General features: G+C 42.3%; 2 protein-coding genes across 2 annotated transcripts in view; one reads left to right on the forward strand and one right to left on the reverse strand.

The window, feature by feature from the left end:
• The window catches only part of LOC135085585 (THAP domain-containing protein 5-like), a 308949-nt gene that overhangs the window by 18975 nt on the left and 277863 nt on the right, over positions 1–12111 (reverse strand). The gene's annotated exons all lie outside the window — the stretch shown is intronic.
• The window catches only part of LOC135085743 (anoctamin-4), a 50806-nt gene that overhangs the window by 12463 nt on the left and 26232 nt on the right, over positions 1–12111 (forward strand). Inside the window, exons 2-4 of the mRNA XM_063980541.1 lie at positions 9223–9355; positions 10744–10881; positions 11463–11581. Coding sequence (XP_063836611.1) covers positions 9229–9355; positions 10744–10881; positions 11463–11581 — 384 coding nt within the window. The 5' untranslated portion in view covers positions 9223–9228. The remainder of the gene's footprint in view (positions 1–9222; positions 9356–10743; positions 10882–11462; positions 11582–12111) is intronic.

A 12111-nucleotide genomic window follows, 5' to 3' on the forward strand; every position in this document is an offset into this window, starting at 1 on the left:
GTTTAACTTTCCCCCGAGAAAAACTTGACCTTCACTGGTTGGGTTATTGGCGGTCAAGCTGTAGATCCTGGCTACATAGGAGTTGCAGCGGTGGGAACGAGAGGTGTGAATAGTCCCGTATCACTATAATTACCCAAGTTGAGTTTCATTGGGGGATGAACCGTAGATCTTGGCTATACAGGACTTGCAGAGGTGGGAACGAGAGGTGAGATTAGACCCTCAATCTGATAGTGATGTCCCGCGTTCCCGACTCATATGGGTACCGAGGGCAACGTCAGGTTTTTAGTGGGTATACCCTACCCTTCTGGTGAGGAATACCGCACATAACCCACTAGCTACCCCCGCGGCTGGTGAGTTTACAAATTCATGTATTTTCCTGACGAAAACAAAGACCTCCACTGATAGAGTGGGGCTACCCTACATTTGGGGCGAGGTCTTCTATATTCAGTAGAACTAATAACATTTTTTGCGTTGATACTGCGATCGGTATCGATCTATTGTGATCGCCACTAATTTTCTTACAGTTCGCCTCAGAGTCCTGCATCTATTATGTAGTGTTGGGGGGCGATATGTTTTACATCCTGTGGGGGCTTAGGAAAACTACTAAAAAGCTCGGGCTCTTGCCTATGTACTCACTTGATACAGTATCTGATACATTACATGTTACACGGCTAGATGAGTACCCTGCTCTACGTTCAGTCAAGAAACTTTAAGTAATTTAACTTAAAGGAAAAGCATCGTGGGTAAATCCGCATATGCCATAGCCACTGTGTGAAATAGAAAATGCATACTGAATTAAAATTACCTTGAAAGTAGTGTGGTTCATATAATGACCGCCTTGAACAATTTCCTATTATATTGAATTGTTAGGATCTTCACCTTTCGTTCCCACCGCTGCAACTCCTGTGTAGCCAGGATCTACAGCTTGGCCGCCAATAACCCAACCAGTTGAAGGTCAAGTTTGTCCCGGGGGAACTGCTGCTAGAACTGCTGGCTATTTTGGAAGAAAATTACGGCCATGGAGCAGAAGGCTTAATTTAACAGTAAAAATAACTAGCTACCTTATTTTAACAGTAAAAATAACATTAACCGGTGCTTTTTGTATGGAGTTTGACAGATTTTTGACGTTTGTCAAAGTTAAAGTAAGATATGGTGCAACTCAGCCTTAGTTTTAAGTAGGCCTCCCACTAGGTGGACTGAAGACCTGGAGAAGGTCGCAGGAAGCAAACATTTATGTCTCTCGAAAACCATGACCCTTCTTTCTGCAGCCAGGTAATAAATTATCTAACCACCAAAAATAATTTCCCCAAAAGGCCTTATTTCCAAATAGGACAATCCAATCGTGCGTGATAGCACACCTCCCACGCATCTCACTCAATACAGAATAAGTTTTTTCATAATATATGAAGTTGTGTGGTCTCACATATAGCGATTTTTATAAGCGGTTGAGTGCCGCATAATATTAGCGTAGCCTTTTCTAGTTGTCTAGTCAACCGAGACCTCTTTTTTACCCCCTATAAACACATAACAGGAATTAGGTTTTCAAAGGGGACACTTAAAAGTTAGGGATTGATGGTGAAAACGAGCATAAGAGTCACATTCTTAGGGAATCTTCTTTTTTAACCTTTAACATTATTATTTAACGTTAAGACGACTAGGTAATGCTGGACAAAATAATGTCTCCCCCAAGGCCTCCCTCGTCCCTCCACAATAATCGGTCGTCGTCAATCGAGACCCACATCCAGGCGCTTAACCTTCACCAGATCGTCGGTCTACTGAGTGAAAGAATTGTCTTCAAATATTTTGACATTCTAATTGACATATTTCTCCCAATCACAGACTTAAATGTTACTTTAAGTGTAGAGATCATACTTGTGTGTCCATTCGCTATACTTAACCTAGAACTGTTCCTATCATTTCCCGCTGCAAATGAGGCTCCACCTTTAGCGTGGGCGTAGTACTAGTTGTCGGTCACAAGTCTATTTCCAACTAAGTATAACTCCACTGTAACTTGAATTATTGATAGCAAATACTTGACGAAGGCCTCTATAGTACAAAACCATAGAAATATAGCGAGATGCCAACATTGCCAACTAACGCGCTGAGTTCGAAACTCACGTATTAGAAATTCACTCACACAAAGAAATCAAAATATCTGCTATCTGCATTATCCACTGCGGTATCGGTTTTCAACGTTCGAATAATCTTTAGTACTGCGCACAAGCAATGTAAGCTGTTTACATTATGACGTCGCTGCTGTCATCATTGCTTTCACGAGCAATGTGTTCTGTTTTTGGGCATATTGCTGCGACACCGGCCCCGCCCCCTTATCATATCTCCCTTTAGTTTTCTGTGATCTGTGTATAACTCCCATTTATGTAAATACGAGTTAGGTACTTCAAATCCACGCCAATATAAAACAGGACTATTCCCACCTCTCATTCCCACCGCTACAACTCCTGTGTAGCCAGGATCTACAGCTTGACCGCCAATAAAAATCCAACCCGTGAAGGTTAAGTTGTCACCTGTCATCCGCTTGCATTGCATGTTCTTCTGATTAATTTCGTTGCAGATTCAAGGACAATTTAACCTTCCCCCGGAACAAACTTGACCTTCACTGGTTGTGTTTTTATTGGCGGTCAAGCTGTAGATCCTGGCTACACAGGAGTTGCAGCGGTGGGAACGAGTTTGGGATTCCCGTATACTTTCTACAAAAAAACTTGTCGACATAATACAATATTCCAACTACAATGCCATGATTGTATTAGCAATAAAACCAGAATTCACACGCATAAAAAGTGCATATCAACTGTAGAAATAATTATAACTGCACATCAAGGTAATCTGTGCTATCAGCAGTTGTATTAAGTCCTATTTTGCTACAGATAATCTGATTTGATGTGACCCTTAAAATTTCCCACAGTTCCAATCATTGTTGATTGAAATGAAGATAGATAATCCTATAGCGTAGATATGAGAGCATATTTTTTAAGCTATACATCTATACTAATATTATAAATGCGAAAGTAACTCTGTCTGTCTGTCGGTCTGTCTTTCTGTCTGTCTGTTTATCTGCCTGTCTCTCTTTCACGCCTAAACCACTGAACCGATTTTGATGTTTGGCATAGAGATAGTTTTAGTCCCGGAAAAGGACATAGGATAGTTTTTATCCCAGTTTTTGAAACAGAGACGCGCGTGATAAAGTTTTTCTGTGACAGACAAAATTCCACGCGGGCGAAGCCACGGGCGGAAAGGTAGTTTAAAAATACTTCCCACACATTTATAAATAAATTAGCTTGCTGACATACAGTGGAGCCTTATGGACTTAAACTGACCCACTCCGATTCGGAATTCCAATAAACCCAGTTATTTATCGATTATAGCTAATCAATTATATCGATCTTGCAGCCATAACCGCGGTATTTCATTACTGAACTATTGACAGCAGTGGCATGCATTATTTTGTATTTCAAGGCAATAAAGAAAAGTCTGAAGCTCTAGATTTTTTAATCTACAACGAGGAAATTCTTGGCCTGTAGGTATCTCACCTGATGGAAACTATTCCCATCTCTCGTTCCCGCCGCTGCAACTCCTGTATAGCCAGGATCTACAGCTTGACCGCCAACAAGCCAACCAGTGAAGGTCAAGAATTAATCAGAAGAACATAGGAGTTCGAAGTTAAGGTTGCCTGTCACCTAATGGAAAGTGATGATCAGGAGGATGAAGCGAGCTTCACCCGGAATCCTCAACCACACAACTGGCTATCTTACTAACTGCCGGAACACAACAATGCTGTTAACATTGATGTTGGCGACAGTTTTTCTTAGTAATCCCATCAACATTTATACAATGTGAAAGTTTGTGAGATGGACAGATGTTTGTTGCTCTTTCACGCAATCATGATCAGAAGAATCAGATCAATGAACCGATTCAGTAAGAGCTAGTTTAGTCAACAATAAGACAAGTAAAAGCACATCAAAATAATTATAGATCGTTTCATCCACGAAGACGCGCCCCACCAATTTTTGGTCGAGGGAAGCGCGGAATGCGTGGAGTTTGATCCGAGCAATCCGAGCGTCATTATTGTAGTGTGCGTGTGCACTCATGGATAATTTAGCGTGTACCGATAACACTCAAACATTAGCGGAAGAATGGTGGGGCGCGTCGTCGTGGATGACACGATCTATAACACTGGGAATATAACAATGAGCTGCTCTATGAAATGTCAGGGAAATCCTCAGGGGAGGCCTTTGTCCAGCAGTGATCGGCATTTGGCTAAAACAAACGACAGAAAAAGAAGAAGAATAATTGTTGATAACTAGGGCAATGATTAGAACAGAAAATAAAGAACAGACTGAATCGCCCGCCTAGGGTTGTCCAAAAACACAAAAGCCTTGGCACGTAGGTAATTTGACCGGACATTTTACCCTAGTAACCGGACATTCATGGCGTAGGTACACTCCCAACCTCCGGTCGTTTATACCGAAAAAAAAATTATTGTGTCCTAGCAAATTCTTTTATGTTCTTTTTGGTGCGTGATGCTTTAAGCAATTGCTGAATTTCCTTATGGGTTAATCCTACATCTATATTTATACAAGCGAAAGGTCACTGACTGACTGACTCACTGACTCATCACGAAATCTCAGAAACTACAAGTGCTAGGAGTCTCAAATTTTGCATGGGGGTTCCTTTTAGAATGTAGGTGCTCACTAAGACGGGATTTTGCAAAATTCAACCCATAAGCGGGTAAAACGGGGTCCACGCATACGAAGTCACGGGCGGCTAAAAGTTAGGTATATTTGTTTTCCAGTGTCTCCTGCGTGCGTTATTCAAAAATTAGCAAACAAGGCCCTGCAGACACATAAAAACCCAAACAAAATTCGGACAGACCGGACGAGAGAATTTTAGAACACGTCCCTAAAAAGCCAAACGTCCGGCTAAAACCGGACACCTGACAACCCTACCCGCCACACGGTCTCTCACATATGAATAGTTAAATATAATCGATTATCCCTAGTAGCTGTTTTGTAGCGATACTTGCGTGACTGGTAAGGCATTTTTAATACGGAATTTAGTGCTATTTGTGAAGTTTACGTTACAAAAATAGAAAGAAAGAAAGAAACATTTATTGCCATGGACATCACAAAAGACAAAAGATGTAAATAAAAAAATGCAAATAAGACAGAGGTGAAATAAAATATACAATGGAAGAGAAAGTAAACTGAGCAGTGCCACCCTGTAGCACAGCCATGCCCATCGCAATGGGACCCCACTCAGCATATGCAGTGGCCCCAGGTGAGGAAGGCCACGACGGTGGTTTTCAGTGTGCCCCATGCCGAGTGGGAGTCACGGACACTAACCTATACTGCTATTTGTGAAGTTAACGTTACAAAAATAGACTTTTGGAACTGGGAAATGGTCTTAAACGACTTTTAATTAATACACGAGTACTTTTTAGTAGCTTATGCCTGCGGCTTTGCTGGTGGAAACAACTTTTTTACAGTCTGTATAGCGCGCGTGTCCACCTTCCAAAAATCAGGGTAAAAACTTCCTATGTTTTAAGTCATTTACAAAAAGAAAACATCTTTTAGAGGTCATCGGTCCATCGAGTGGGGCACAACACTACACAAAATTTTCTGAGACATGCTCTTTATTTGTGAACCTGCTTGCTTTAATTTCTTCAGTTCTGCGAAAAATATGACTGGTCAGCCATCTTAGCTTGCTACTTTATGGTTATGACCAAACTCTTACTTTACATATTTCGGATTCACAAAAGAATGTATATTATCCCAACTAATATTATAAATGCGAAAGTAACTCTGTCTGTCTGTCTGTCTGTCTGTCTGTCTGTCTGTCTGTCTGTCTGTTACGCTTTCCCGCTTAAACCTCGCAACCGATTTTGATGAAATTTGGCATAGAGATAGTTTGAGTCCCGGGAAAGAACATAGGATAGTTTTTATCCCGGTTTTTGAAACAGGGACGCGCGCGATAAAGTTTTTCTGTGACAGACAAAATTCCACGCGGGCGAAGCCGCGGGCGGAAAGCTAGTTATGTATATTATGGAAATCATTGGGGGAGGCCTATGTTCAGCAATGGACGCCTTATGGCTGAAATGTATTATTATTTTTCATATAATTCATAGGAAAGTGGTACAAAGTTCGCCGGTTCAGCTAGTAGTTAAACCCAAACGTTGGAAAATGAACACTTGGTCGGTTCACACTTCGCACACTTTGAAGCGTGGTGTGAAACTACCCAAGTGTAGGTAGTTTTAGTTGTCATGGGTACATCATGGGAATTCCTACATGCGTGAATGGGTAAACTCGATGTGCATTTGAGTTTACGAATGCGAAAGTCTAAGGCTGAGTAGCACCACCTGGGTTCTTACACACGAACAGCATTTTGCTGTCGACGCATGTAACTGCAGTCGACGTCAGAAGGCGACGGCTAGCTGTCGACATGCTGCCGACGTGCTGTCGACGCGTTCGCGGCTGCCGCCGGCAGGTGGCGACAGCTAGCCACCTCCGCCATTTTGAAGGTCAACTGTCAGTAGTCCAGGAGCTTACACGCACACCTAATGAGTTCCGAACAAATTGATTCGGAATTGCTAAAAAATTAGTGCTGTCAAAAACAATGAAATAATATGGAACTCGAATTTAGAAGGCTACCATAATAAAACATTAAAAAATAGAGCATGGGCGTCGGTGTGTGTAGTCTCGTTCTCTATTCAATAACATTTCTTAAACCCACAATGACCGGTTCTTTCTCTTTCGTCGACGACGACGGAGTAAATGCAACAACAGTGTTTCTTCAATGAAATCCATTTTCAACTGGCTGGCTCCTGTACAAAGACGTACGCCGATACGGTCGCCGCAGCAAGCTGTCGACTCGTCGACGTCTGCCGTCGACGTGTCGACAGCTTGCTGCGGGCACGTCGACGGCTAGCTGCCGACAAGTGACGGCGACTGCGGTCGCCTTTGCTGTCGTCAATGTGCTGCTCGTGTGTAAGAGCTCTAACTCTAACCGTAACTATAACGATGACCGGTGTTTTTTGTATGGAGTTTGACAGATTTTTGACGTTTGTCAAAGTTAAAGATGGTGTGCAACCCAGCCTAAAGGTGCTCCCTCACCGCGGTAGCATTCGCGTGTACCTAATGTAATGTACAGATTCGAACATTACATCAGTGAGCGAGCAAAACAGAATAGAATGTGGTGTAAGGTAACGCTCAAAGTTGAATTTATAATGTTACTAGTTTTTGCCCACGACTTCACCCGCGTGAAGTTTAGTTTGTCACATATCGTCATAAATTATAGCCTATATGTTATTCTGGGTTATAAACAATAATACTGTAAAGTTTCATCAAAATCCGTTCAGTAGTTTTTGCGTGAAAGAGTAACAAACATCCATCTAGACATCCAAACTTTCGCGTTTAATATTAGTAGGATATTACATGCGAATGCGGGAAGCACCTGAATGTGTTATTGGTAAAATTATCTCAATTGAACGAAAATCGCATCTCTGAGAAAAATCTTCTACTCAAAGATGAAAAGTTTATAGGTACCTACCTATACCCTACTTGATAAGATGAGCACGCTCAAACAAAAAATCTGAATTCAGAAACTGGCCCTCAAAGTTTGCGCGAGAAACCAATAAACTCCGAAACTCAAGTTCCTGATCTTAACAATTCTTATTTATATTTTTTTTATAAAAGATTAGAAAATTTTAAATACAAATTAACTACTAATAGTCTCGTTAACCCTTCGTGGTAAGCTACATATGCTTGTGGGCTCACCACAATAGTCGAGCAGCGACAGGGTTCGAACCCGCGTTCCTCGAATCACGAGTCGGCCCTTCATCGTTCGACTATCGTGGTTTTTTAAATGAAATCAAGTCGCAATAAGTACCCTACCTATTTATTTATGAATGTTCATGCCACATCTCATTTATAACAAAAACTTTTGCACGTCGCATGCGACAGAATATGCTGGAATTAACTAAATTAACACCAATCTAACCATGTTCTTGCAAATAAATGAATTTATTATTATTATTATATTATTATTATTATAAAAACAGACACTAACCCTAATACTTTTCGTGACAAACAAAAATCCAGGCGAATAACTTCACTAAACAAATAAGCTTCTCTCTACAAAATTGTCCCTCGACATTTAAATGGATTAATAGCGCACTCAAACCCCATTTCAAATATCATTACGTGATGGTGTGGATCAATACTGTGACCATGTGGGTGTCCCATCGATTCGGGTCAACAACTGCCCTGTGGTGACAGCAATAATATTGTCTTTGGCAACGCCTCTATATGACCTATAGCACGAATAACTAATGCCCGTATTCACAAACGATGCTTGCTTAAGTGAAGCCGCAAATCGAACGCACAGCGTTGAATAGAGCAGTGATTGGTTCGTGTGCCAGTGCGTCCACGTGCACTGTGAGACCTCATAGTAATGTTTGGGATATTATAGACTTTATTGGCCGATACTTTGGTCGGTGTCTAATGTATGAAGAATCTGCACGATACCAAATCGGTTTTTCAATCTTTGTTTGTCACCTATCATCCGCTTTGCAATGGAGGGAAGTCGAACCTTAATTTCGAACTCCTCCTATGTTCTTCTGATTAATTTCGTTGCGGGTCCAATGACAGTTTAACTTTTCCCCGGGACAAACTTGACCTTCATTGGTTGGGTTTTTATGGCGGTCAAGCTGTAGATCCTGGCTACACAGGAGTTGCAGTGGTGGGAACGAGAGGTGGGAATTGTCCCGTCGGTGTAATGTGCGCACTTTCTTATATCTCCGTACTGATTAACAGCCCGACCCAACTATCGGCCAACAAAAAATCGGTGGTCTGCGCTTAGGCTTAGAATCCCCTTAGACTATAGACTTTTGAAATTTGAATCTGACCCGACTATAGAACGACTAAAAGTCGTATTTTCGTTTTATATTATTTAATTAATTTCATTAAACGGGATGTCTTCATGAGAAAGAGCCCTAATCATCATCATCATTTCAGCTACAGGACGTCCACTGCTGAACATAGGCCTCCCCCAATGACTGCCACATCGCACGGTTGTGTAATATTGTCAACTATTTTGAAAAACAGTTGTGACCTAAGCTGCTTACGAAAAAAACAATTGCCTCCAGATGCTTTTGTTCTAAAACAAAACAAAAACCAACTTATCGATTGTCCATTGTTTTTGTTTCAGCCAACAATGGAAAATGGCGTCGAAGAGGTCGCTGTCAAGAAGGTTTCCACTCTCACGCATAGGGCGCCACGGGCGCTGGCCCATTTGAGCAAACTCAACCAGGGTTTGGAGAAGGTGGCTGGCTTAGGCCATGGTTAGTTTACATTATGTATCGTTCGTTGGTTTCAGCCGAAAGACGTCCACTGCTGGACAAAGGCCTCCCCCAAGGATTTCCACAAAGACCGGTCCTGCGCCAGTGCCAGGCACCTCCCGCAACCTTCACCAGATCGTCGGTCCACCTAGTGGCAGGCCTGCCCACGCTACGTCTTCCGGCTCGTGGTCGCCACTCAAGAACTTTCCTGCCCCAGCGGCCATCAGCTCTTCGAGCTATGTGCCCCACATTATGTATACAGTTAACCTTTGTATAACGCCCGTATTCACAAACATTATTATGAGGTCTCACAGTGCGCGTGAACGCACAGTGTGACACACGAACCAATCGCAGACTTCTATTTAACACTGTGCGTTCAATTTGCTGCTTCACTTAAGCAAGCATCGTTCGTAAATACGGGCGTCAAACTGGTAAAACTTAGAACTCCTAAGATGTTCTTCTGATTAATTTCGTTGGGTTATTGGCGGTCAAGCGTAGATCCTGGCTACACAGGAGTTGCAGCGGTGGGAACGAGAGGTGGGAATACTCCCGTTTACCAACTCTCGCTGCGCGACTTACTTATTACCTACCTTTACCTTTATTTTTTATTGGTAATTCGGGACGTATATAAGTATATAAGTGGCCTGTAAAGGGCTTACAGGTCTTCGCTTAAACTCAGTCAGTGCCTGAGGTATGGGAGAGGCACGGGGGGGTGTTTTTGTAACATAAAACGTCAGCAAGACTTCAGTGGCACTTATTATTATTCTGTGGCCTAATTCACGTATAGATGACCCACGCTGAACTGTCCCACCAAACTCAATGACAGGGGGGCGCTACCATCGTTTCAACTATATGGTTTCCAACATGGCAAAAATCGGAACCAGCGATCCGGTATTGACGGTGGCGCCCCACTGTCAATGTCATCGATAGGACAGTCCAGTATTTTGGAACTATATTTTGACAGTCAAGATCTCGCTGACGTTCAGAAGTCGTCCCATTGAAAAACTGTTCTAAATCTGTATTCACAAGGTTCATTTTGATAGAACAAGTACTCGATATGAAGTTTTGTTACGTGAATAAGGCTACTGCCCCCCTAGACAAAACACACTTTTTGATTGAATCGAAAATCGAATCCGTCAAAACTCCATACAAAAAAGGGGCTTTTCGACCACTTATCGACTGGTTTGCGATTATAACTTGCACTTTGTCTAGACCCACAGATTTGTATGCTCAATACTCAATAGTTTATTGCTTCCATAATGTTTACAAATGCTCTGTCACGTCTTATATCAATGTCACCCCTCCCGTGCCGCTCCCCTACCTACCTCAGGCACTGACTGTTCAAGCACTAGGCCTATAATAAAGAATTTGAATTTAATTTTGATTTTTAGGTCACGACTTTGAGAAAAGCAGGTCTGTGCTGGACAGAATAACTTTTGAGAGTGAGCGACTGCAGGTTACACAGAGCGAGTCGTCTTCGAGAAGGAACAGCGATGATGGAGGACGAGCTAGGAAGGAGCTCAGAGACGGTAAGAAGAAACATTTTCATTTCATCATCATCATTATCATTTTAGTCCTCAGTTTTAGCCACAGGACGTCCACTGTTGAACGTAGAATTTACCATAGGCAAATGGAGGATTTGGCCAACATTTCCCATGTACGCTAGACGGGTTGGGGAAGCCTCGTCATCATCATTTCAGCCATAGGACGTCCACTGCTGAACATAGGCCTCAACGATTTCCATATTACGCGGTCGATATCGGCCTGCATGCATCCAGCGCCTTCCTGCTACCTTTATGAGGTCGTCGGTCCACCTTGTGGATGGACATCTCTCGCTGTGTTTTCCGTCTAATTCCTTGGTTCCCAATGTAGCGCCTTAGGCGCAAAGACCTTTAAAGGGGGGCGCGGGCCATCTGTGTACTTAAGTATAAAAAAGCCTGCGACCGCTGAGAGAATGCATTCCAGACTGCTCGATACGACCAATAAATAATCTTGACTGGAGGAGGGGGGGCGCAGAATTTTTTGTATGGTCGAAAGGGGGCGCGTCTCAAATAAGTTAGGGAACCCCTGGTCTAATTACTTATTAATTTAATTTCCAACTACCTTCCAGATGGCACCAGTTCCGAGCCCCCTACAGCCAGTACCACGGCCCATAATGTGTGGAATGACCTGGATAGTTCAACGTCTACCACCAGGACTGAGCTGAGCCTGTCTGATGGAGGAGATGAGGTAGGTCATCATCATCGTCATCACTTTCACATTCATTTATTCACATAAAGTACATAGCTACATACACAAGTCAGTGTGATTAAATTCTGTTGTGTTACCACAAATGGCAGCCCACTGCGGGGATTAAGATTCTTTCAAGGAAAGTCACACTATACGAGCAATTTATACAAAAAATTTACATAGTTTTCGAGCGCACGTGGATGACACGATCTATACCTACCTACTTTGCTTTTTTGAGCACCATTTAAGCGTTTTTTGTATCAGACGGGTTTCTTTTCCACCTGTATGTATACTAGGACCTCGGAGTGTAGTGGATATTCATTCCCAATTAAAAATATATACGAAAGAAGTGAAGGTACTCCTTTGTTTAGTTCTTTGTGATCCATTCGCATACCTAGATAAGGCACGCGCATTGAACTTATTACTCATGTCTTTGTTGAGGTATGTGAAGTGAATAGATTTTTACAATATTTTTCTGTAATGTCCTTTTTTATCGAGTCGACAACAAACCTACACAGTGTCAGCCCAAA

This window comes from Ostrinia nubilalis, chromosome 29 (genome assembly GCF_963855985.1).
Source record: "Ostrinia nubilalis chromosome 29, ilOstNubi1.1, whole genome shotgun sequence".
Taxonomy (NCBI): Eukaryota; Metazoa; Arthropoda; class Insecta; order Lepidoptera; family Crambidae; genus Ostrinia; species Ostrinia nubilalis.